This window comes from Rhipicephalus sanguineus, chromosome 10 (assembly GCF_013339695.2).
Source record: "Rhipicephalus sanguineus isolate Rsan-2018 chromosome 10, BIME_Rsan_1.4, whole genome shotgun sequence".
Taxonomy (NCBI): domain Eukaryota; kingdom Metazoa; phylum Arthropoda; class Arachnida; order Ixodida; family Ixodidae; genus Rhipicephalus; species Rhipicephalus sanguineus.
Genome location: NC_051185.1, coordinates 81,876,007 through 81,903,053, shown reverse-complemented (window position 1 = coordinate 81,903,053; position 27,047 = coordinate 81,876,007). Strand labels below are relative to the sequence as shown.

The following is a 27,047-nucleotide window of genomic DNA, read 5'->3' as shown; positions in this document are numbered from 1 at the left end:
TAAGGTCTGTCTGGTTGCCGGTGATGCAGAAGCGGTCAATGTCGCCATAGGAGATTTTCAACCCTGCCATGTTGTTGATTGTATTGCTCGTTTTTCATGTTATATGCTAGTGGTCACGTGTGCAAAAGAAGGTATATAAGTAGGCTTGGTGAATAAAAATAAACGTTTTTTGTTGTTAGTAGCGTCAGTGTGTGTGTCTTCTTCCCTTCGTCCTTGTCTTTTCGCGCTCACATCCAAGAACCATGACAGACCAACAAGCCCGCATCGCTACCCTCGTCAATTTCACTATGAGGTTCTACACTACTATAGCAGCACCGGCGAGCGCACTCGCACCTCCTATCCGAACGAAATATATGGCGGGAAAGACCGGCTTAAGCACACGCTCTTTTCTCCTTACATTCTCCTTTTCCACCAGCTGGCTGTTGCTGATTGGCTTGCAGAACCAGCGGAGAGGGGCCGTGACAACGCGCTGGTGCCTTCCTTTGAACCAGTAAAGAACCTGCGGAGAATGCCATCTGGAATCATGACTGATGCAGCGCTAAAGACGAAGCCTAAGACTAAAGGAACACAGAGTGCACAGGGCGGGCGCAGTCTTATGCACTCTGTGTTCCTTTAGTCTTAGTCTTCTTCTTTAGCGCTGCATCACTCAGGAATGCATTCCGGCAAGCCCAACTTTCCATTCTACTGCCATCTGGAAGCCATATGCGAGCGTGACATCAAGGACAGCGGACGAGGTGATCACTTAAAGAGCTCCGCTGCTAAAAAATTAGCCATCATTTGCATGGAAATTCAAAGATCGCAGTGCTTGTTCAATAAAGCACCAACGTCGAGATGTACTTAGTTTTAGGTTCTGAATAACCTACGTGCAGCATCTTGTATGTCATTTGGGAAGTTCTGATTGTGTCAAAAGATAAGTAGAGTGTGCTAAGAATGCTTAGACATTCTAAAAAGGCAGGGCGCGCAAACACGGACACAAGAAAGAAGGCAGGACACCACAAACGCTCTCTAACAACATAATAGATGCACAACGGCGGAAAAGAAAGAAGGAACGAAAACTTATCTGCGCATGCCCATGCAATAGGCGAACCTATCAATCCGGCACGCGTGGGGGCCTACGCGAAAGAAACTGTTAAGGCATTTTATTTCATCTTTATGCAGGCCCCACGCGTGCCGGATTCATAGGTTCGCCTATTGCATGGGCATGCGCAGATAAGTTTCGTGCCTTCTTTCTTTTCCGCCGTTGTGCATCTATTCAGTTGTTTAGTCGGCGTTTATGGTGTCCTGCCTTCTTTCTTGTGTCCGTGTTTGCACGTCCTGTCTTTTTAGAATGAATACGTACCATCTAGCTCAGCTCTCCGTTATTCTAATGCTTAGACCTTGCTTCATTCATGTCTGGCCACAATGAGCATGTTCTACTGTGCTGATAGGAAATGGAAACAATTATCGATGACAACATGGCAAAGACATCAAAAGACGAGGACAAAGAGTTCACCTTGTGTGCCTATTTATGCCACAAATGTCTGAATCCAGCTTTACAAAGCGTAGAACAGGAGAAACAACCCCTTTTTGGCGGATGCGCAGTTTTACTCAAAGGCGCAAATTCATTAGGTGCATGAAGGCCGCATGAAAACCTCGAGTTGTGTTTTTAAGAACCAAACACACATTTGGTCGTTTGCAAAATGGTTTGCAACTGAACATGCTATCTGCCTGTGCTGCATCAGCCCGCCGGCCTTGTAATGTCTCCGGGTAGACAGCAATAACCTGCTGAAAGCCACAGGAGCAGCGTCGACATTGACCCAAGTACCGACGATCTACCCATATATTTGAAAATCAGCGTACGCGAAGTGTTTGAAAGAATACTGGTCAGTTAGTGCAGAACATAGACATCTAGGTAATGTCACACAGGTGAGGGATCAGCTTCCACGATATGGAATTGCAGTTATACCTGACGTGTGTACTGCTGCGGCTTCTTCCTCAGTTTTGACGGTCAGTGTTGCCGTTTCCATTAGAAAAAAGTGGACCAATCGCTCAGCTGAGCAACATCCTTGAGCTCAAGCTCGTCATTTAACAGCCACTGAATTACCCCACAGATCTTCGCGATTACTTCCGACCGGACACCAAAACTTAGCCAACTCTAAACCGCGTGGTGAAGCAGCTCAAAGGCGTCAAACGCATTACGTGTAGTATTATCCTAAAACCGCGTAAGTGGGTATTGGTGATTTACAGACGGCGACAACGAGAACCTAATTTGAGGCAGCATAAATTTGCGCTTCCCGTACCGGGAACATTCCCATACCGGGAGCATCGTCTTGCCAAGTCATTCCGAAATAGAAGAACTAAGAGAGAATAGGTGTACCGATCGATTTCATTTTGCTGTTATGTCTGACCATACACTGCAGCAGAAACGGCGGTGCTCACATCATTTCGGATACTTTGCCATCGTGCCTGCACCAGGACAAGCTGTCGCCTGCTCTTTTGTACACTATAAACAAATAGACCGTGCACCCTGTCACGTTCTATAGATTACCCACGATGACCACCAAACAGTATTTCAGGTGCTCTTGCTCGTGAGTCATGGTAATAGGGATCACCTGTACTCCGTTGGGTTTGTAGACATCTCACGGGACTCAATGTTGTTCGCTATTTTAGTAGCTACCGCCAATTTGATGGCGCTGTAGTGATTGCGGTTTCGACAGTGCAGAAGGAAACGGCGTCACTTTTCGCGAAGGTTTCGCATAGTGCAAAAGCAATGGCTGATTGGCAACAATCCAGCTCTTTTTAGTGGTTTAACTTTGTCAATTTTAAAACCGTAGTGATTGCAGTGCTTCCAAGCTATAAAAACGCATTTAAAAGCAAGCACAGGCAGTACAAGTGCACGCGGACAGCTGCACATTTGGCGCTTTCATTGCGTTATATATTCGTCCAGATCTCGAGACAATAGTGGCGCGCACAAAGTTTGACTGGTACATGCAGCTGCTTCAACGCGCAGCAAAGTTTCATGGCTGACGGATCGGCAACTGTGATTGTCAACTAAAATTTAGGCTCACAACTGTGGTCTCTCCGTCTAGAGATATTAGCGAAAGCAACATCGTGGAAACCATTACTGTGCGGATGATCGCAGCCGAGGTGTGCGGCATTGCACCGTCGATATAGTGAACCAGTGATCAAGCAGCTGTTCTTCAAAAGCGAACCGGTTCGAGGCATTGACAAACCAATTTGTTCGTGCTGCTGTTCGAGACCAATATTTTCCTCTGTTTCTAGTGGCTCAGTAGGAGGCTGTAATCAAGAACCATTGCAAACATGTCACCTCAACTTTCGCCCATGTATTCGTTGACATAGCGAAAAGCTAGAGGAGCGAGTGTCCGGCGTACCTATTTAAGATAGACTTTGAATTATGGCCGATGACTCTTATTCATCGCCTCGACGCGTACGTAGTGCGTTACAGCATGAACGATCCGAACTGATGGTCGTATTGTATTTTTGCGCTGTACTTGAGATCGGTCAGAAAGTTCGCTCTTCATTCCTGTTTCCTGAATACACAGCGGGATAAGTTCAGCATCGCATAGAACGTACAGCCGTCTTATGAGACAGTATTTGCACTACAATGTACAAAACGCTCTTTCTGGCAATGTTCGTCATTTTCGTAGCCCATATGACGCGTACGATGCGCTTTTTACCGAATCATCGAAGGAGGACCTACTATATTATTGATGTAAGTGAATATTTTTGTTTTAATATTTTGTCCGTTCGAATGTTGAACATGTGAGAACGTTTTCTTACACATAACACGTCTAATCATAACTAGCATTGAGTGTCTTCAGCCTTTTGTGCTTCTGACATAGCCTTGCTTCTTTACTTTTACAAATTTAGAATGATGGTGCGCAACTTAGTATATGATAATGCTGTTATCGCCACCAATGAATATTATTAGCAAATAAGTTGTGTATACAGCCGGCATGTGCACAGGTTGATGGTACTTTTTGCTCACTCGCGCAAATACTGAAGGTTCATAGCACGAAATTTGCTTTGGCCAGTTTAATAAGGCAATGTATAACTGGTCCTACAGCACCATACATCTGCACCATTGATATTTTCCTTGAATGCATCAGGTTTATGTGACGTAACTGATTATCCAGGGACATTGTTTACTCGGCACACTAACGAGCAGAATACGCACAGCTGTGAAATAATGACTTACGTCACCTCGGTGGTACGATAGTTAAGGTGCCCGGCCTCTGACCCGGAAGACGTCGGCTGGATCCTGGGCTCGGTGGTAGCATTCTGATGGAGGCGAATTGCTAGAGGCCCGTATACTTACATTTAGGGGCACGTTAAAGAACCGCAAGGATGCAGAAATTTTCTGGAGCACTCGACTACCACGTCATAATGTTGTTTTGGTATGTACAATATCAGAAATGAATAATTAATAATCTAAATAACATCTGAAGGCTAAGACTTTTTTCATTACTATGGAAACCCTCAGTAGTACTCTGCCGATAAGTTTTTACAATCCGTTTCTGCTTCTGCAGTGTGTTTCGCTTCTGGAGTGCGTTATTAAACAGCCAGTGACACGATGTATAGTTACCATGAGAATATCGAACAGAGCCGCTTGCATATTATTACTAGAAATGATCATCATCACCGCTTGTATGTCCGTGTCATCTCTCTTGTGAGTGTGTGTTCGCGCTGTTACCTCTTCTCTGTACCAGACATCAACAGGAATTTAATCGGCAATAGCAGGAAGTGACAAGAATGATGATGATATGTGATGTTTTATGGCGCAAGGGCCAATTAATGGCCAAAGAGCGCCAGGTCGTGGGACAAAAAGATGTGAGCAATGATTATGGTAAGTGGCTGTATAAGGGCCTTAAAATTCCACGCCCTAAAGGCGGGTAAAAACATATATCTATTAAAATCATGGGAGTGACATGAAAATGTGTGAACAGATCTATATATATATACAATGAAATTATGGCGATGACGTACGGAGTGAATAGCACGTGTGCCTCCTCAAGTCCTTTGTGTCCAAAGGCCTGGAGGCAAGTGCTTTTCTTTGAGAGAACTACCGCAGCAGCGGCCTCTGTTGAGAAGCCGTGCTGCGGCTGCCTGGAAATATAACATTAAAACTATGTACATCTTTGAGAAAACCGAGGAGTGAATCATATTTAAAAACAGGTTCGCTGCCTATGAACATTGAGGGATGGAGTGGGAGATGTCGGCGGTATGATGGAAAATGCTTTTCTCTGATGGCATCAAGATGGGTGCATTGAAGGAGGATGTGGAATACAGTGAGTGGCGCGTCGCATTTCTCACACATGGGTGGGTCACCGCCGGATAAAAGGTGTGCGTGTGTACTATGTGTGTGTCCTATTCTCATTCTACAAAGTGTGACTTCTGTATAGCGTGACTTTGACACCGGTGGCCAGGCACCAAGACAGGGCTTGATGACATGCAATTTATTTTTGGTTTCTCTATCCCACAAGCGCTGCCAGTGTGCCCTTAATGATTTCTTTAGAGCGGGCTTAAGGTCCAATGCAGGGACTGCAACAGATGTATCGGCAGCGCTTTCTTGGACGGTTGCAGCTAGTTTGTCTGCCATAACATTGCCTTCTATCTCACGGTGTCCTGGAACCCAGCACACTACAACATGCTGTTTGAGTGAGTAAACAGTACATAGCAGTGAATACAGCGAGACGATGACAGGGTTTTTGTGTTTCTTGAGGGTTTTCAATGCCTTTACGACGCTTAATGAATCTGTGTATATGACTGAATTTTGTAATTGTAATTGCTTAATGTGTTTAACGGCAGCATATATCGCATAGGCTTCTGCGGTGAAAATACTTGTATTAGGGTGCAGAAAGCCGGCATCGGAGAATGATGGGCCGACCGCCGCATAAGACACACCAGTGTGAGATTTTGAAGCATCTGTAAAGTATTCAGGGCAGGAATATTTGTTCTGTAATTCAAGAAAATATGTGTGGATATGTGCAAGTGGGGCGTGTTTAGTAACCTCTACAAAGTATAGGTCACAGTCGATAGTCTGCCACTGCCACGGTGGGAGCTCTATTGCGGGAGGCATCACGTTGTGTTCAAGAAGTGGAACACCCATTTCTTCTGCCAAGCCTCTCACACGCAGAGAGGCTTGGCAGAAGTCTGATACTAACAGAAGGCAGATACTAACTTTTAAAAAATACATGAATGATAGGTATGACCTCTGCAAATGAAGTGGCCACTCGTCAGATTCCACATACAGGCTTTCTACAGGACTCGTCCTGAAGGCACCTGTAGAGAGGCGAATACCTAAATGATGGACAGGATCGAGCATCTTTAGGACGCTTGGTGAAGCCGACTGATACGTTATGGCTCCGTAGTCGAGACGCGTGCGTACAAGACTCCTGTACAGATTCAACAGACATTTTTGTCACTACCCCACGTAGTGCGTGCCAGCAGTTTTAAGAGGTTCATTGTTTTCAAGCACTTGTTTTTCAGATGTTTTATATGTGGCACAAAGGTTAATTTTGAATCCAGAATTAAGCCTAAAAATTTATGTTCTATATTTACTGGTAAACGCTGACCCTGCAGATCAAGTTCGGTATCGGGGTGTATGCCTCTTTTCCTAGAAAAGAGCACGCAGGTGCTTTTTTGTGCATTGAGGCTGAACCCGTTCTCGTCTGCCCATTTAGCCACCTTGTTTAGGCCGAGCTGTACCTGCCGCTCACAGATTGCGAGGTTGCACGACTTAAAACCTATCTGTATGTCATCCACATACGTGCAGTAGAACATGTTGCGCGGGATGGAAAGACGCAAAGAGTTCATTTTTAAAATAAAAAGAGTGCAGCTAAGCACCCCACCCTGTGGTACTCCAGTTTCTTGGACAAACAGATCCGATAAAATATTTCCCACTCGGACACGAAATGTGCGGTTCGACAGGTAGCTCTCTATAATATTCAACATTCTACCTCGGATGCCTAAGTGTGAGAGGTCTCTCAGTATTCCAAACCGCCATGTTGTATCGTAAGCCTTTTCCATATCAAGGAATACTGAGAGAAAGAATTGCTTATGGAGGAATGCATCGCGAATTGCTGCCTCGATACGTATTAAATGATCAGCTGTAGATCGTCCCTCTCGAAATCCACACTGGTATGGATCGAGAAAAATGTTGGATTCTAGAAAATGTAGCAGCCGCCTGTTTATCATCTTTTCGAATAATTTACAGAGACAACTGGTTAGGGCTATAGGCCTGTAACTCGTAACGAGAGATGGGTCCTTACCCTGTTTCAGGATGGGAATTACGATGGCCTGCTTCCAAGCTGAGGGCATCTCGCCAGAAAGCCATATAGTGTTATAGAGACTGAGGAGAGTCTTCTGTGTCTCATGGGGCAAATGTTTCAGCATCTCATACACTATTCGGTCAGAGCCAGGCGCAGAATTGTTGCAGCAATTGAGCGATGCCTCCAGCTCTGCTAGGCAGAATGGTCTGTTATATGGTTCGTCTGTTGTGGATTTGCGTTCAAGCTTTTGTCTCTCAATTATTCCTTTGTACCTTTTAAACGTTTCCGAATAGTGAGACGAGCTGGAAACATGTTCAAAATGTGCACCGAGAGAGTTGGCTTGGTCTTCCAGGGTGTCGCCCTGTATGTTTACTAAAGGAAGTGAAAATGTATGTTGCCCTCTTATTTTCTTAACCCGGTTCCAGGCTCTACCTTCGTCGGTGTACGAGTTTATTCCCGATAGAAACTTCTGCCAGCTTTCTCTCCTAGCCTGCCGACGCGTTCTCCTCCCTTGGGATTTTGCTTGCTTAAACATTACTAGATTTTCAGCTGTGGGGGAGTCACGCAATAGCGTCCACGCCTTGTTTTGTTTCCTCCGAGCCTTACGGCACTCGTCGTTCCACCAGGGGACACGACGTTTGCTTGTGCCCCTGGCTATTTCCGGTATACATTGAGCGGCAGCGTTAATTATAAAAGCAGTAAAATACTCAACAGCACTGTCAATACTAAAAGAACACATGTCCGCCCACGAGATTTTAGTAAGCTTATGGAACTTCTCCCAATCGGCTTTGTCAAGATTCCACTGAGGAGCCTGGGGTGGATAATCATTTGCTCTTTGTGTTTTGAGGAGTATTGGGAAGTGGTCACTCCCAAAAGGGTTTTTAACCACTTCCCAGTTAAAATCTAGTAAAATAGACGGGGAAATGATGCTAAGGTCGATGGATGAATATGTTTTGTTCGCAAGGCTAAAAAACGTGTGTTCTTTCTTGTTAAGTAGACATGCGCCCGTGGAAAAGAGAAAATTTTCAATGAGGCGGCCTCGCACGTCGGTGCGAGGGTCGCCCCACAGGCTGCTGTGTGCATTAAAATCGCCTAGAACAAGGTAGGGCTCCGGCAACTCGTCTATAAAAGATTGAAATTCGTGTTTGTGTAGCTGGTACTGTGGGGGTATGTATATTGAGCAGATAGCCATGAGTTTGTTTGCAATTATAGCTCGAACGGCTACTGCCTCCAGTGCCGTTCGGAGTGGAAAGTGCTGGCATGCTACGCTTTTGTCAAGTATGATAGCTACCCCGCCAGAAGATGCGAGAGCATCCTGGCGATCTTTCCGAAAAACAACATACTGGCGGAGGAAGTTTGTGTGTCTGGGATTTAAGTGTGTCTCCTGTACACACAGCACTTTTGGACGCAATTTACTAAGGAGCTCCTGTATGTCGTCTAGGTTGTGTAATAGTCCTCTGACGTTCCATTGTAATATTGTGTCCATGTTGAAAGTTTACGTGTGCTGTGTGTGGCAAAAAGGTGAAAGTGACTTATTTTACAGAGCCTTTGTCAGGCCCTGTAATTAGGGTTCTGTCTTTTTTGGAGCGGTCGAGAGGTTCTCGCCGCTCCTTTGGCGCTGCCTGCGCCTTTCCACTTGGAGTTGTGTCCATTGCCTCGTGCGAGGCATCGGACAAGCGTTCCAGCGAGCGGTGTGCGCGCAGTGTTGGCTTCGCCTTCAAAGACAAAGCCTTTGGCCCGACCAACCTGGAGGTCGAAGGGAGCTCCTTGACCTCCGAGGTGCCATGGTTGGAAGAAGCCTCTGGCATGGCCATGTTAGAGGAAGGCAGGGCAGCCTTGGCTGCTCCCACCGTGGGGGCTGATGGCGGTAGCCTCGGCACGCTACGTGTGGCTTCGGCAACCGCCTCATGCCGTTGTGGTGCTGCCCCCCTATGCACCATTTCGGCGAAAGATGTTTTCGCGGCAATGTGCGGCGAGACACGCTGTCTTGCCTCACGGAAACTGATGTTGTGTGTGACTTTGATTGTTAGAATTTCTTTTTCTTTTTTCCACGCAGCGCAGGACCTGGAATATGCTGGATGGTCACCGTCGCAGTTGGCGCAGTGTACCTCGGCCTTGCAATCATCATCGGTAGAGTGTCCCGTCGCGCCGCATTTTGCACAGGTTAGTTGCCCTCGGCAACTCTGCGAAGCATGTCCGAACCGTTGACACTTGAAGCAGCGTCGCGGGTTTGGAATGTATGGTCTCACGCGTAGTTTCAGGTAGCCGGTCTCAATTTCATCTGGTAGCGTGCTTGAGGCGAAGGTTAGGATGATGTGCCGGGTTGGTAGCTCTTTGTTTTCACGTCGGATTTTTATGCGCTGCACCTGTACGACGTTCTGATCTTTCCATCCAGTAAGGAGTTCCTCGTCTGATAGATCCATTAGGTCGTCATCTGACACGACACCCTTGACGGTGTTCATCGTTCGGTGAGGCGTGACAGTTATGGGCTTGTCCCCAAATGATGCAAGGTTTGCCAATTTCTGAAACTGTGTCTTGTCTTTAACCTCTAGCAGAATGTCCCCACTGGCCATCTTCGTGGCCTTGTAGCCACTACCGATGGTCTCTATGAGACACCTGGACACAAGGAACGGCGAGATGTTGCGGGCCTTCTTGTCTGGATTCTCGCAATGGATAACATGGTACTTGGGGAACGGGTCTTGTTTTTTTAAGAGAGAGAATGCGTTTGCATCGGTGCGCCCCCTTTTAGGGGGGCGATCAAAACAGAAAGGGTTTGGTGATCCCATGGGAAAATGTGTTTTTTCGGCAACGACGCCTACCGCCCACCACGGAGCCCAACAAGGGGACGTGGCAGAGCATGTAAACAGGTCTGCACAACGCCAGTAGTACGCCGTTACTATAACCTAATATATATATCCAAGGTTGGACATGTACACCAGGTTAACCCTTGCCGCCGAGAAAACTGGAAGTAAACAGAAGAGATGAGTAGACAGGAAAGATTAAAAGTGAGAAAGACGAAGATGTGGAGGGAGAGAGACAGGAAAAGGCGACTGCCGATTTCCCCTGGGTGGGTCAGCCCAAGGGTGCCGTCTACGTGAAGCCGGGGCCAAAGGGGTGTGTTGCCTCTGTCGGGGGGCCTTAAAGGTCCAGTCACCCGGCGTCGGCTCAACCCCCAGGATCCCCTTTTCCCCGGACACGGCAAAGCCACGCACGGCTAGGCGTGGGAGGGAGTCGAAACCCCCCCGTTAGCTCGGGTCCGTGGTGTCGCTACACACCAAACGCCTGGTTGCGCAGACGCCCCTGCGGGGAAGTGACAAGAATATCTAGAAAAAAAAAGGCAGAGAACAACTTCGCGAAACTGCCGAATCAGTTTCGGTGTTTGACCGAAAGTCGCAAGCCGAAAGAAAAGTTCTCATTTAGTGAAACACGCTTAAAGCGAATAAGTTCACACTATATTTCAAGCTGCACTAACGTCTTATTTGCGTTCATCGGAAAAGTCTACGCATTTTCAAATTGCAATGGCTGGTAGAAAAGTTCAATAGAGTCAAATGAATAATGTAGTTACCTGTGGAGTTCGGGATGCAATTTTAGTATTCAACGTCTCAATTGCTAGTACTCATGCGCCTTCATATCTACATACCAGAGGAGAACAGAAACGTTTGTATGTTACCTGAAAAGAAGACAATATTGTAATTTTGCGAGACTCTAAATAATGTTCGTGACATATAAAGAATATAACATCTGCACTTTACCACTACTTAATTACGAAGCAGAAACCTGGAGGCTTACGAAGACGGTAGAACTTAAATCGAGGACTACGCATGAAGCCATGGAAAGGAAGAATGATAGGTGTAACCTTAAGGGACAAGAAGAGGGCAGAGCCGGTCAGGGAAGAAATGGGTATTAAGGTCATCTTAGTCGCAATCAAAAAGAAACGGGCATGGGCAGGGCATGTAGCACGTAGGCAAGATAACTGCTGGCAATTAAGAGTAAGTGACTGTATTCCAAGAGACGGCAAGCATTCGAGGGGGAGGTAGAAATTTTTGTGAGCAGGTGACATTAAGACGTTTGCGGGGAAAACGTGGTCGTCGCAAACACAAGACCGGCTTGATCGGCGAAGCATAGAAGAGGCACTTGCCATGTAGTAGACGCAGTCAGGCTGATTATGGTGATGATGAAATATTTTTAACTTAAAGCTCATTGCAATATTAATTTGGTGTTCTCCATCTTTCAGTTTTTGAACACGTCACAGCGCATATGGACTGTGCAAACCAGTAGACCAGGAAACACGACCTGCCAGTACGATCACGTGCGTAGCGTCAACCAAATGTTCGTTATATTCAACAGAATTCTCATGCAAGGCAGAACAAGGTAAGATCTTAGCCCTCTTGTGTTAGAAACCTAGGTCTTCTAACGTAGTTATATTCAACTACTTCCAGGTATTCTGCTCGACTGCGGGGAGAGGTTTTTCAAGATCGCGAAGATATGACATATGTAACAACTCTAGGTACACCAAATATATGTAATATGTCTCACTCATTACCTACAAATTTTCCAAAAAACACGAATAGCCAAATGATTGGTGCATACATGGTCTGCAAGAAATTTTATGCGCTTCATTCTAATGCGACGTGAAGATACCGCGCAGTGTGGCAGGACAACCTCACAGTGCTGCAGCAATTATATTAAAAACACGCCATCGATCCCTTTGTTATTTTCTTTTATTAAAAGTAGCCACCTTTCGACCAATACAAGGTTTCCCCATCGGTCAGAATATAAGGAGGTGGTTAGCCTGCTGACGTGGTCCTGCACGCGTTGCACATAACAGCAGCAGTGCTTACAGCTATACATAATTGAAATAGAAATATACACGAAACAGAAAATCACCAAAGCAGTGCTGGGCTTCAAAACAACGTGAAGTGTAATTTATACAATTATATGCTACATAGCAACAGATTTTGCTAACTAGCATGTATGAGCCTAACGGAGTTCCGGAATTGAGTACATTTATGTGTAATAAGGACAGAATAAGAATCATTACAATGTGCATGCATGCATATACATATGCACCTAAACACATATATACATACACACATATCTGTGACTATATGCAGTTTAAGGATAACCTTTTCTCTGAATCACTTTTAGGGGCGAAGCTCCTTAAGGCGGCACCCGTTCGTCCCTCGTCGTGCTCGTAGTAGTGAGTAACAAGTCTTACCCTTTGACCTCCAAGGTGGTGCCGGTGGGAGATTTCTCCTGTGCGTTGTTGAACAATAAAAAATTCGCAGCGTGCGCGTTAACTAAAAGCCGAATTCTTCTGTCTCTGTAGAAGTGTAAGTGTTAGCTAAAAGCCGACTTCTTCTGTCTCTCATTCCCATTAGCAGCCATTGTTTACCTCCAAGGTAGTGCCTGGTGAGATTTCTCCTCTGCGTGATTAAACAATAAAAATTTTGTTCAAAACGCCGTTGATTGATGAAATAAACCAACGAAAGACGCCAGATGTTTTGTAAAAACAAAACGAAAGAACGCCAGATGTTTCTAAAGCAAAACGAAAAAGACGCCAGCTGCTTAACGAAAGACGCAAGGTGTTTTCTAAAGCAATGGTTTTCTAAACAATGAAAATTCACAGCGTACATGTAAAATTAAAGTGAGCTGCAAGTCGTCATAACTCATCGAACCTTTAGTATAAACGCGCCCGATCTCACGTCGGTGATGATGTACTGGGCAGAATTCACGGAAGATTCACGGTTTACCGATGAACCTCCGCAGCTTCGCCCACTCATCATCATTCACTCCGTGGACATGCTGTGATTTTTTTTCTTCAGTTTCCGCACAACGCACAATGCAGCCCTCATAGAAACCAATTCGAAAGATTCTGTTCAAGATTTCTGTTGAACCAGGAGAGAAACCTTCCTTTCATAAGTTGGCAATTAGTGATAGCTAGCTGCCTGTGCGATCGTCAAGGATCCCGCGAGAGGACATCATATGGAACAGTTGAACTGGAATGCGCATCAATGTTTTATAGGACATTCCTAACGAGGCCTAACATATGCAATTCATACGCTCAAGACGAATACATGTTGAAAAACTTTAAACTTGGTCTGGTCTGTTCTGGAAGCCCTTTAATCGACGCAATGACATTACTTTTCAGACACAATGCAGTTTCCACAGTGTGTGTTGCCACTGTGGCGATGTGGTTGCTACTATTATACGTTGGCGTTCTTTTCAAACCGTACATGCTAGATGTTCTTCTCTCGTGTTTTTCTAAAGAATATTTCATAATTACTTCTCTTCCACAATCAAACTGTCGACACTAAAGATATTTGCTATGGCCTTCATACTGACAACATTGCTTTATTACGGAATTATTGTTTCGTCCACGTAACAGGTGAAAATTCGTTAGTTTAATGTAATGAAGCCATGAATAAATAGCCGTAAAAACTGTGTGGCGAAGGCAGTGAAAAGATAATAATAATAATAATAAAAAACCCGCATTTCCCCGAAGGGGAGTATGAGGAAGTGCGAAGCACGGGGTGATGTTATGAGGGGGCGCGCGCGACTAAACTGCAGAGCCGAGCGAAGGAGACGGCAGCGAGAGAGCACGCGCCAGCCGACCCACGGAGGTCTGGCCGTTTTTAAGTGCAAAGCACTTTTACTGATGATGATGATCTGTCTTCCGAACTCGTTCCAAAGAACCCGCAACTGCCGCAACGCGTTCAACTTGTTGGCGGCGTTGCGCACGCCCGAGATGGGGCTCAGGTTGTTGTCGAACCACAGTCGATCGCACACCGCGCAGCTATATCCGAAGCTGCGGTCCAGGAAGTCTCGCTTGAAGCGCGCGTCCGGCCGATCGAATTCGAGGGCCCGCGCTCGCTCATGCATCGCGCGTCCCCGCGCCAGATCGGCTTCGGGGTGCTCGGCTGTGCTCGGCCCGCTTCGCACGCTTTCGTTCGGCGTCTCCCCGCCGGCCTTCATCACCACAGGCAATGCGCGGGGCGCGCGCAGCCACGGAGCGGAGGGCGGAGCGCGCGCAGTCACGTGGGGGGTGACGTCGCTGCGCCGTTGCTACAGACGCTCCTCTCCGCTCCTCGCGCCGTTGCTATGGGACGGCGGATTCAGGGTCGCTTATAAAGTGCATTCGCACTTAATAATAATAATAATAATAATAATAATAATAATAATAATAATAATAATAATAATAATAATAATAATAATAATAACAATAATAATAATAATAATAATAATAATAAGAAGAAGAAGAAGAAGAAGAAGAAGAATATCTGGCCTTTTATGTGCGTAAAGCAAGATTTGGTTATGAGGCACGCCGTAGTGGAGGGCTCCAGACAATATAACCATCTGGTGTTCCTTAACGCAAACTGAAATCGTACACTACACGGACCTCGAGCATATTGCTTTTCTTGGAATGCGGCTGCCGTGGCCGAGAACGTACCCACGACTTTCGGTCGACAGCCGACCACGTTACAACTGTAGCTTATATTTCAGATTTTCGACCCATGTTTTGTGCGAAATTGATTTTTGCGGCGGAGAATAATACATGCGGCGTTGTGAAGCTGGGATCATTGACAGGGAGTAAGTTTTAGTCAGTTTTCCCCTTGCAATGCGCCTTGGGGGAGAAGACGACGAAAAGGAAGCGCGAGCGGGGCGTGCGGCTCGAGGAGTTGGAGCGCGACACGGTTGGAACGGCAGCCGCTGGTCGGCGGTTCGGGTCGCGACATCGCTTAACCAGGCGTCCGGCAGCCTTGCGGACCTGGTGAGCCTGGCTTCCTGCTTCGGGCTACGTCACTCAACCAGGCGTCCGGCGGCCATGTGGACCTGGTGAGCCTATTTCCCGCTCTGTGTCCGGTGCTGACACGGAGACCGGCAGCCTAGTCTGTTCCTGGCCTGAGGTCCTGGGGCCCGAGTGGTGTCACGAGGGGTCCGCGGCTCATGTTGGCGACGGGCAGCTAACCTGAGCTGTAGTGGCCTGGTGATCTACCGGCCTGCAGTGCCATCATCACCACCACTACCACCTCGCCACGGTCAAGGCAGCGTGACTGTTGACTGCCCAAGGAGTACTGGTGACGACCGACCTCGCCGCAGCGGCAACAGTTCATATAACGGCGAGTAGGACAGTTTGTGTGCGGGGCGCGTAGGACGTTTAGGATGTAAATAAGGAATGCTGTAGTGTGTTGTGTGTGAATCGTCAGAGTTATCGGTTGTGTTAAAGTCTGTGTTGTGTGTACAGAATCACCTGACTGCCGGTTGAATTATTTCGGATCCTGGGGCCACATTACACCGTCACAAACTCTAAATAAAATCCCTCGCCAAACGCCCCACACACAGTCCACATTAAAGCTGATGACTGGCTTATGGCAGTTTTATTTCGTGTATTGAACACTAATGCTTGGAGAAGGTCGTGTACCCATCATTCATTAACGATATTTGTGTACTGAACTGAAGCGAACTATTTTACCAGAGCCTCTATGTCAGCTTGGCTTGTTGAGTGTGTACAGATATCTTACTGACTGAATGATCAGCGCAGTGCAGTCGTATTCAAGTGTCCGTCCGTCCGTCCGTCCGTCCATCCATCCATCCATCCATCCATCCATCCATCCATCCATCCATCCATCCATCCATCCATCCCTCCATCCATCCATCCATCCATCCATCCATCCATCCATTTCATTCCATTCCTTCCATCCATCTATTCCATCCATCCATCCATCCATCCATCCATTCATTCCATCCATCCATCCATCCATCCATCCACCCATCCATCCATCCATCCATCCATCCATGCATCCATCTATCCGCCTACTTCTTGGCGATCTCGTGATTGCCTCCTTAGCTTAGTACATGCCAAAATTTGCATGGGAGGACGTGAATGTACGAGATTCGCACATCATAACATAAATAACGTGACACCCCTGTCGCGTACGTGATCAAATCATTTTCACCAGTCACGTCCGGAGCCGCCGCCGATAGTGTGAGGGAATACGCCACAGGTGATTCTCAGCCGATATCAGCCGAGATTTCTGAAATTAAAACCCGGCAGTCTGAAGGAGCCCGTGTCACAGAAAATGGCGTGCCGTAGTACGGTCGAGTGCGGTCTCAAATAATTGTTATTTACCAATTGGTTCTTTAAGAATTGCATTCTTCATTGAGGTGTGCGAAGAGTGATTGTACAGCGCCGGTCGCAGATATTGTTCATTTGGAAATATTAAATAGGGCAAACCAACAATTTCGCTCTTGGATCCTTCTCACCGATGCGTATTTTGTCATTTTAAAAGGCTACTGCGACTTAAGACAAAAAGTATTATCAAAATGACACCGAATTTTCACCACCTATGCCGATGGCATTCTCGGCATAGACCGGCAACAAATGAACGGAGTTCGACCAGTCCACTACTCCCTCACGTCCTTGTAAACTCCCGGTAGGAGGCCGCGGTTGTTGCAGCAAGCGGATGCGTCGCGACGAAAGAACCATGGCTCCGGGAGTTTTCTTTCCCCCAGCCTTCGCAACCAAGCCACTGTCGTCTCATTGTTTAAGGTCGAAGAGATTTCATGTTGTCCGGCAGTGTACAAGAAGATCTGCCTTAGAATACCTGGCATGGGTGACATTTGCATCGCCCCCTTTGTGTTCCTGAAGCCCCTGTGACCTTTTCCTGCCCGTTTGCTCGATGCAAGTCGCCCAACAACTCCTGAATCGTAATTCGTCGATGACCCCGCTCTGATCGTCCGCAGGTGTGTTCCAAGGTATTGTGAGACTCAAAGACTGTTACTATCTCAAACTGGCGCAAAACAATGAGCGCACTGTCGGTGTAGAGTGTACAGCAATCAATGTGACACCGGGAATTTTTTGTCGTTTCACTCACACCACCCGACCGAACACCAGAACTGGTGTTCGGTCGGGTGGTGCACTAAGAACGTCCTTGGTGCTTGTAGGAAGTTTCTGGCCAAGTTGCGATGCAGTATGCTCTAGTCAGCAGCTCCGGGTGCAAGAAGTGGAAACCATGGTTGATGAAGTGGAATAGCGGCACTATCCTAAGACGTTTATTAACGATATCCAGAAGCTCATGCAAGGGGAACGGGGATGTGTGAAGAGTGAAGACGCCCATATGTGTTCTTTCGCTATGTTCAAGGTGCATCAGAGTACGGTCAGAGAGCCTTGGGCCCGCTGGGCATACAAACCGTTTTGGAGCCTCAATGTACCGTGGGACATGTGTTCGCGATACTGAAAGACCGCTCACCCACGTACAATGAGAGCGTGCCCATCTGCAAAGAGCGACACACTGTAAACCAGTTTACACCCTAAGGGGGTTTTGCCTTATCTACAACTTACACCCTAGGAAAACGGTGTTTTCACGCATGAAAATACCCATACCATGGGATGTTGCCACTGGCCTAACATCCTTATCATGGGGGTTTCCAACGGCCTTAACACCCTTATGACCGAAAAAAACATCAACCAGCCAATGAGCATGCATTTCCAGATGACATCAGCATAGAAGGCGTACACACACGCCAAACCGTAGACACTACAGACCGTAATTTAAAATACCCAATGGACGGAGCACTCGCGCTACACAACCATAAGCTGCCACCAGGTATATATAGCCATAGTATCTTAAGCCGTCGTTCAGTGCCGATGGGGATATTCCTGTTCCGCATAAATAAACATTAAATACGAAGAGAATAGGCGCAAATGTGTGGTACGCTTGTAGTTAGCCGTAAAAGAGGCATATCCTTTAATCTAAACTCGCCTAAGATCAAACGACTTTTAGGGGCGAAGCTCCTTAGGGTGTGGGTCGTTCCCTCCTCTGTAGTAGTAGTATGCATGTAGCCAGCTCTAGTTCAATTTATTGCTCACTAGATGGCGTTTTATGTATTTCTCAGAGCTCTAGTTTAATTAATTCCTCACTAGACGGCGTTTTATGTATTTCTTAGAGTTGCTGTTTAAAGATGACAGATGGCGCTTGTATAGTGCGTATGGCGCATGTCATTGGATGTCTGCGATTGTAAAAGGCGCTCGTTCGTGGCGCGCTTTCTCTTTGGCTCGGAGCCGCCGGATGGAGGCAGACAAGGCGCTCGCTCCTGGCGCGCTTTCTCTTTCGCTCGGGAGCAGACACATTCCCTGCATTTCACCGATCACAAAGCGGTGATAATGAAGGGACCACCTAAACTAACCGTACAATAAAAGTTTGATGTTTAATACATACACGGTGTTTCACACTCTTTATATGATGTACAGGGCGAATTTCACGGAAGAGTTTCACGGTTTACCGATGAATGTCTCCGGAGCTTTGCCCCACTCATTATCATTCACCCCGTGTATATCTGTGATTTTTTAATCAGCGTGCCCCGTTTTCATCTGGCATGCTGTGTTATGGGCCATGGGTGTTTCGATCACCCTTAACACCCTTAACTACTAAAGGACGTTGTAGTTAGAACATCACCCCTTAAAGGCTATTTGGGGAAGTAACACACCCTTGCGCCCTAAGTTTTGCAAATTTTGGTAAGGCAAAAGGATGTTTGGCTTGCTTGAAACCGCCTTAAGGGTGCAAAGTGGTTTTGTAATGACATTGCGAAGCGTCTTCCTTCGGCGAAACTGGCCTGAAAAACGTAAGCAGGTTTAAGAAGCACAAAGCAATGTTGATAAATGCACTCACGGCACGTATTCCAAAGCGGAGCTTACTGAGCACTCCTGGGCGACCCGACAAAGCTTCGACCGAAATAATGCGACGAAACTGGCTCGGGAGCGAAGGGGGGGGGGGAACTCCTGAAATCTTGGTTCACTTGTCACAACGTATCATTTCCCACAACAAAACGGCGGACCGCTACCAGACGATTAGAAGGACGTATGTCACTAGTGGTCTGGCCGACCTTTGCTCATTTGTCGGCAGTATATACTGTGGATGCCAGCTGCATAGGTGGCGAAACGTCTATGTCAATTCGTTAATAATTGTTGTGTTAAATCGGAGTAAACCTTTAGCAAGCATGAATTTACAAGTCGGAGTAAATCTTTAGCAATCATGAATTTTCTCGTCTTGGGAACATAAGTGCGAATATTTTGTTACCCCTTATTGTTAATAAATGGACGCACCGAAATTTGTGCATCCACTCAATGTAGTTATATTTCTTGTTTCTAGCGTCGCACACTTATTACGAGATGCAAGTGAGAAATTCATCTCTTGAAGCCATCTTTTATCGACGTTGTTGGAATCACTTCTCTAGGGTCACTCGTCAGAGAAGAGTGGTTTACGACCCACAATGCGAGCACCTAATTAGTCTTGGCATCATGTCTTCTTTGAAAAAATCATCATTCACAAACCACAGATTTCTCAACTGTACAATACCGTTGTCTTGTGTTCTACGCGTGCAGCGTCTTCATTCATTAAATAAAAGCAATGAAGTGCTTCTGGCCTGTCACTCACATCATGTTCGTGTGAAATCAGATACAAGAAAAGCAATAACAGCCATTTTCCCTGAAGAATAAGTGCTTGACAAGTGGCAATGTGAGTACACTAGCGCCTTCCCCCATGCCATCTCGCAAAGCGGGCGCCCTAGAAGTCGCGGTGGGTTTCTCTGCGAGGTGGTAATCCAATTGAGTTAAAGTATATTGCGATCCCTATTAGACATTTTAGATTCACTGCGACTTTGTGCACCGAATTATGAACGATGATATTGCCGAAATTTAATCTGAACAGGTAGGAGGGATTAATATTTGGGTCATGTCGTCCACACACAAACCGGCCAGCGCAGTGCTAATACAGGCTCTCAAGGGCTCTTCAGAAGCTCCAACGCGACAACAAACGCACAAATTCACCATAGTATGTAGGAAATAAGTGTTGTGCAATATACAATATTGTTGTTGCCAAGCGAACCTTCTGGCAAAAGGTGCTGACGAACGATACATACGAACGACAGGGGAATAGATGAAGAGTTTGTTTCTTCGTTTAACAACCTAATCAGGCCAACGCACAATAAAGCCAAGGAAGGTATACGGAACACTTTTTGTAATTTTAATTCAGCGTAGTATCATTGTGTCATATCTTAAAAGGGGACGTCTTTCCACCTATGCCAATAACACTACACCGCTGTTAAATACTACAATCGTCTCTGTGGCACAATAACTTTGTTTCCGCAAAAATCTTTTCTTGCGAAATGCAGCTTTTAGTCTTTATTAACAACCTGCATTTGTTACTCGATTCCGGATTTTCCAAACACTGTGTTTTCTATATTATTCTAAGGCATCTGACGATGTCAAACTGGCAATTTGGGCGTGTTGCTAGGTCTTCATCGTAAAACATTGCACACACACGAAAACAAAAGAAGAAAAAGAACCGACGATGCTGCTGTATTGAAATAAAGTTTCAATTGACAGTCAGGGCTCGTGTCGTCAGTTCCTACTTTCCTTCTTTTTTCCTCGTGTGTGTGTGTATGTGTGTGTGTGTGTGTGTGTGTGTGTGTGTGTGTGTGTGTGTGTGTGTGTGTCTGCGTGTGTTTGTGTGCTGTTTTGTGATGTTGATAAGGGCATGTCGTCAGTTACTACTTCTTAAGCTGAATTAAATCTAGATCCTAACGTGCGTAATTGACCTTGAGTCTTCCTTTCTAACCGAAGTCAGTTTGCTTCCGCTAACAATGGTGCTTCGCCTGTACAGCCAGGGCTCTCAGGTGTTCCCCAACGCTCTGTGTTGGGACCCTTGCTCTTAATTTTCATGAACGACTTACCAACTAACGTCTCATCATAGATATGCCTATTCACGGCTGACTGTGTTTTACCAGAAAATAGCTAACAACGACGATGTTAGCTCGCTCCAGACTGATTTAAATAAGATATTTACCTGGCGTCAATTGTGGAACATAGAACTAAACATCTCAAAATGCTAAGCAATGCCTGTATGCCGCACCCCACTTTTATGTCTACACTATCATCTTAACAATACCTACCTCAAGTCTCTTTCTCTTTATAAATATCTAGATGCTCATATTTTCAATGCCTGTCATGGAACCACAATGTGGCGTACATCATTGCCAAAGCTAACCGTTCGCTCAGGTATTTTCGAAGAAACTTCTACATGGGACCCTTCATCTCTTAAGAAGCTTCTTTACACTACTTACATTCGTCCATGCCTTTAATATGCATGATCTATCTGGGATCCTAGTGGTATTACACTAACACATGAATTCAAAGCAGTCTGGAATCGTTCAGTTAATTGGCTTTATTTTACCCAATTATAACCGCACGGCCAGTGTTAACCTATTGAAGTCCCAGTTTAACCTTTCTAGACCCGCCATTTGGAGCAAAATAGCCCTGCTCAGCCTGTTTCATAAACTTTATTACCACAACGATAACCTTCGTCAGCAGTTTGTTAACTGCCCCCCCCCCTTATTCAGACCACCCAGAATTGACCACCTACAAAAAGTCCAAGTTCCTCTTTGCAGAACCGTAACCTGCTCGCATGGATTCATACTAAGTACCACCTCCGAATAGAATCTACCGACACATTACTCTTTAAGGACTTTTTGAAAAAGTATGTTTGACTGTGTTTGATTCTTCTTTTTTATGTATTTGTAGTGTTTTCATCTTCTATGGCTTATTTTTTGTTTATTGTTTTAGTTCTTGAAGATGAATTCCATTTGCACTATCCTTATCGTTACATTCTTTGTTGCTCACATCTTTGACAGGTCATCCAATTTGTTAATTATGTAGATCGTTCAAGTTCTGTTCATTTATTTTATATCAAGTGTTCTTTCCCGTTATAATATGTAACATGCCCCTCCCCTCTATAATGTGCAATATCGGAGGGTAAAACGAATAATTCAAGGAAGGGAAATTTTTAAAGACTAGTTTTTTTGTTCGTTACACCCTCAATGCCAACCAACACATATTGAAGCCAAGGAAGGTGTAGGGGACCTTAAGTATTCCTTTTTTACCTGCATTGTGGTAAGCATATGAATAGATGTGTGGAAGGTAAGGTGAACAAAAAGGCAATTTTACGCAGGCAGGGACCCAGCCTGCAACTTTTGCATAACGCACCCGAGGCTCTACCAATTAACCTACCGTCGCGGTAGTCCTGTCGTCCACATTGTCGGGTATTTATGTCGATGCAAGCCTTCGAGTCTTAATCAGCGCCGCTTGTAGCCGTCAACGCGAGTGTGGAACACTCTTTTGGTTTTTTGCCAACTGGCGCCACGTAGCACGTGCTCGTTTACAAAGCGGACAGCTGAACAATGAACCCACTGTTACAAATAAAAGAGAACGAAGGGGCGAGGCTCACGAGCAAGTGCCACGGGCGCTGGCACGCTCAGTTGGTTCTAATCCTTCGATACAGCCAGACGGCCGGGTTCTGTTTCTCTCTTCGTCTATTCGCTACATTCGTTCTGGTGCCGAAACCCGCCCGGTCGTCTCGTCCTCGACCTTCTACCATGGACCAACTACGCACTAAGCGCGGCTTCGCCCGAACCACCATCACCAAAGCCATATCAACACTCGACGCCCTGCTCGCAGATTCGACCACCCCGGCTGGCAGGCTCCAGGAGATCCTCGACCTCATCGTGGTAAAAAACGCCCAACTCGTCCACTTCGACAGCGAAATCCAATGATGAGTTGGAAGCAGACCTGACTACCGCCTACGAGTACGAGGAGAAAGTCAGCTATGCACAAACGAGAGTTCGCCGCGCAACCGCACCGCGGCCCCCGACGCCACCCGCATCTGCTCCTGTTACCGCAAGTCCTACAGTGAGCCTCTCGCATCGACATCGACGCAGGTAGCAAATTCACCTTCGCCTGGCCTCTCATCTCCAACGCCGTCATCTCGCATCGCTTTGCCCAAGCTGAACATCCCATGTTTTGCCGGTGAGCGGCGCGAGTGGCAAGAATTTTGGGACCAATACCGAGTCAGCATTCATGACAACGACTGGATCCCAAAAATCGACAAATTCAAATACCTATTGACATACCTGACTGGGCCAGCCAAGGCAGCCATCCAAGGTATTTGCCTCGCCGAAGCTAACTACGACGTAGCCATTCAGATCTTGTCCGACCGTTTCGGCCGTCGCGACATGCTAGTCGATGATCACCTAGACAATTTACTGTCTGTCGCGCCAATTCGAAGCTCACACGACGTGACCAACTTAAGGAATCTCTATGACGAGACAGCATTTCGCATCAACGCACTGGAAGGTCTCGGAGTGTCTCCAGGAGTGTATTGCACGGTCTACGGCGCATCCTCTTGAAAGCGTTACCTCCGGACCTCAGCATCCTGTATCGTCAGCGGCAAAAGGAAGACCTGCTAGCGGAAAACGCTGATGCATATCAAGGAGCCCAGTCACAACAAGTGAAAGACCTCATGAACTTCATTCGAGTTCAGATAGAAATACGGGAGCAAAGCGGTCTCGAGGAAGCGACACCGTCCACAAGCCGGCGGCATCCGCAGCGAGGATTCCGGCCACCACAACCACCCCTGCCATCCGCTGCGGCTTTATCAGCCGAAGTTCGATCCCCCTACTCGCGCCCCTGCCTGCTGTGCAACTCGCCCGAACACACTATTCAGGAGTGCTCCGAACGCCTCACTCCGGAAGAGAAACGAAGGAGGCTTCAGGTGGACAAGCTGTGCTTCCGCTGCGCCAAACGCAACCACTTCGCCAACGATTGCCGAACCTCCAGATCCCTGCAGTGCCACCAATGCGCTGGACAGCATTTGACTTCGCTATGCGACATCAACAACGTCAGGAACCGGTCACAGCGTACCGGCAACGCGTCGGCACCACAAGATCGCGCATCAGGGTCTGCCACAACCCCATTTCGAGCAAATGCAGTGTCAACTAGCGGCGCTAGTCTCACGCCTGTGCTGCTGCAGACTGGCCGGGCATGGGCTATCGCGCCAGAAAAGACAGTGCTGGTTCACTTCCTGCTCGACACTGGAAGTCAACGTTCTTTCGTTAGGCAGGACATCGCTCGTGCCTTCAATTGTCCCGTTCGACGAACTGAGCGCCTTACCTCGTTCACTTTCGGGAAAACGCAACGTCCCGCGACTCTGACTTGTGAGTGCGTTGCGGTGACGCTTCGGAGCCAACATAGCAGTAACCAGACCACAATAGAAGCTCTGGCAATACGATAAATTAGCCCAGTGACAAGTCCACCAACAGACGGCGAGCTCGTCACCATGATGACACGGCAAGGTATGCTCCCGGCTGATGCACGTCCAGAAGCGACAACATTCCGGGAGGACGAGATCAGTGTAATAATAGGATCGGACATCTACTGGGACGTGGCAACCGGACAGACAACACGGCTTTCCCTTCAGATAACAACGGCAGAAACCCTTTTTGGATGGACCATACAGGGTACTCTGAGCAGCCTAGCGCAACGGTCGAGAAAGCGAGCTACTTCTCTCTTCATTGCTGTCGAAGAAGCCACTGAAAACGATACCGCCCTGGACATGCGAATAGCCAACTTATGGTGCATCGACTCTCTAGGTGTGCAAGACAGTCCTGACAGCAGCCAAAGTGACAGCATCACCCTTGAATTGTTCGAAAGTGATGTGTCCAAGAAAGGAGAGCGCTACGAGGTTCCCCTTCTTCTTCGGGAGCCAGGTCTGGAAACCGGCCAAAGCAACTACGACCTCGCTAAAAAGCAGCTCCTGATGCAACTCCGTCGCTTCCGACAGCAACCAGATCTTCTTGTTCGTTATGACGACACCATCAATGCATACTTTAATGAATCCCACGCAGAACGAGTTCCAGACAACGACACGGTGCCGAAGCCCAACACGTACTACATGCCGCATCATGGAGTAATTCGTCGTGATGCTGTCACCACCAAGCTTCGAGTTGTTTTTTACGCGTCATCTCCCGCTCCCGGTCAACCATCCTTGAACAACGTGCTCATGAAAGGGCCCAAGGTGGATGCAGACTTACTCAAACTTTTGCTCAACTTCAGAATGCATCCAATAATTATGGTGGCTGACATTAAGAAGGCGTACCTTCAAATCAGCACTCGCCCGGAGGACAGAGATGCGCTGCGCTTCCTATGTGTTGCTGATCTCCCGACGGAACACGAACCATTTCCACCAATCATTCACTGGCGAATGACCCGCGTGCCCTTCAGCGCTAAGTCCAGCCCCTTTCTCCTAACAGCAACGTTAAATCACCATTTCCGAGTCTCCGAAGAGCGAATCCCCGAAACAGTGGAATGCCTCCGACAGTCATTCTACGCCGATGATTTAGTGGTCGGTGCGGACAACCTGCAGACGGCTCAACGGATTTATTGGAGGCGAGAATAATTCTAGCGGACGCCGGCATGGAGCTTCGTAAGTGGGTATCAAACAGCTCATTGCTAAGAGAACAGCTCCGGACGGACCGATTATCATTGGAAGATGAAGGCGGCGATCCACATACAATGAAGGTCCTCGGGCTTTGCTGGGAAAGAGGCAATGATTCCGTTATCGTGAGCACCGACCACGTCATCAAATTTGTGTCAACCATGCCCACCACAAAACGAACAATGCTCCAAGGATTCGCTAGCTTGTACGCTCCTCTCGGCTTCCTCACGCCGTTCAATGTTCGAGCCAGACTGATTTTCCAAGATCTCTAGAAAATTAAGCATCCTTGGGATTGCCCACTACCGCAAGAACAGCTAACAGCATGGAACGCCTGGTGTTCCGATCTCCCGACGCTAAGTGAGGTTCGCCTGCCACGACAAGTCAACAGGGCGCTGGGGAATCCAATTAAAACCACCGAGCTACACGTCTTCGCAGATGCTAGCATGCGGGCGTACGGTGTAGCTGTCTACGTGTGTGCTGAGTCAATGCACTCGCAAGAACGCAGTACTTACCTTCTTATGAGCAAGGGGCGAATTGCACCACTGAAAACTATCTCTCTGCCTCGGCTGGAACTGCTAGCCTGTCTTACAGCGGCCCGCATCTACAACTACATCAAGAACATACCGTGTTTCCATAAGACACGACCGTTTTTTGGACTGACTCCCAGATTGCCATCCACTGGATGTCACAAGATCCAGGGCGCCGCGACGTCTACGTCAGAAACCGAGTCACAGAAATACAGCAGCATACAGCGGGCCAAAAGTGGCAGCACTGCAAAGGCAAGGAAAATCCGGCCGACCTACTGACAAGAGGTATCACAGCGGTCGCGCTCCTTCGTTCATCTCTATGGTGGAGAGGTCCCTCATGGCTCTCTATTCCCAAGCACGCCCGGGAGGATGACGGGAGATGCCCAAAGCCCGTTTTAACCGCTTAAGAAGTAGTACCTGAGGCCGAATGCGTCGTCAACCTTGCCCAACAACAAGCATTACTGAAAGTCACCGACTACAGCCGGTACTCGCGCCTTCTTCGAGTAACGGCGTGGATCTACCGTTTCATCGATAACGCAGCAACACGGCGAGCGTCGACAGTCGGACCGCTAAATGCCCAAGAAATCGCACGAGCTGAACATTACTGGATCAAGCAGGTCCAGCATTCGCACTTTCCTGACGACCTTGCAGCACTGTCAGCTGGAAAATCAGTGCCCAATTCCTCCCATCACCTGCTTCTGCGTCCGTTTGTCGATGACGACGGACTCATACGCGTTGGAGGGCGCCTCTAACTTCTGCCCACATCATGTCCCTCCGTAACCCTATCGTGCTTCCTGGTGGCGACGCTGTCATTGAGTTGCTGATTCGTTCCACTCACGAGCGAATACTTCACTCAAGTGTCGAGCACACACTCACCGAATTACGTGAGCGCTTCTGGGTGCTGAAAGGTCGCAAAACCGTAA

General features: G+C 47.2%; 1 protein-coding gene and 1 long non-coding RNA gene across 2 annotated transcripts; both read left to right on the top strand.

Moving 5' to 3' along the window:
* Positions 1-3,439: 3,439 nt before the first annotated feature.
* On the top strand, positions 3,440-19,651 carry LOC119406528 (uncharacterized). The gene is made up of 4 exons (XR_007417675.1): positions 3,440-3,712; positions 11,506-11,642; positions 14,775-14,861; positions 19,421-19,651. It is a non-coding gene; the product is annotated as an uncharacterized LOC119406528 (long non-coding RNA).
* A 3,049-nt stretch (positions 19,652-22,700) lies between these two features.
* LOC125760267 (uncharacterized) lies at positions 22,701-25,558 on the top strand. The gene is made up of 4 exons (XM_049420127.1): positions 22,701-22,832; positions 23,043-23,265; positions 23,514-24,060; positions 24,400-25,558. Exons 1-4 carry the CDS (start codon positions 22,701-22,703, stop codon positions 25,556-25,558), a joined length of 2,061 nt encoding a protein of 686 aa, XP_049276084.1.
* Positions 25,559-27,047: the final 1,489 nt, after the last annotated feature.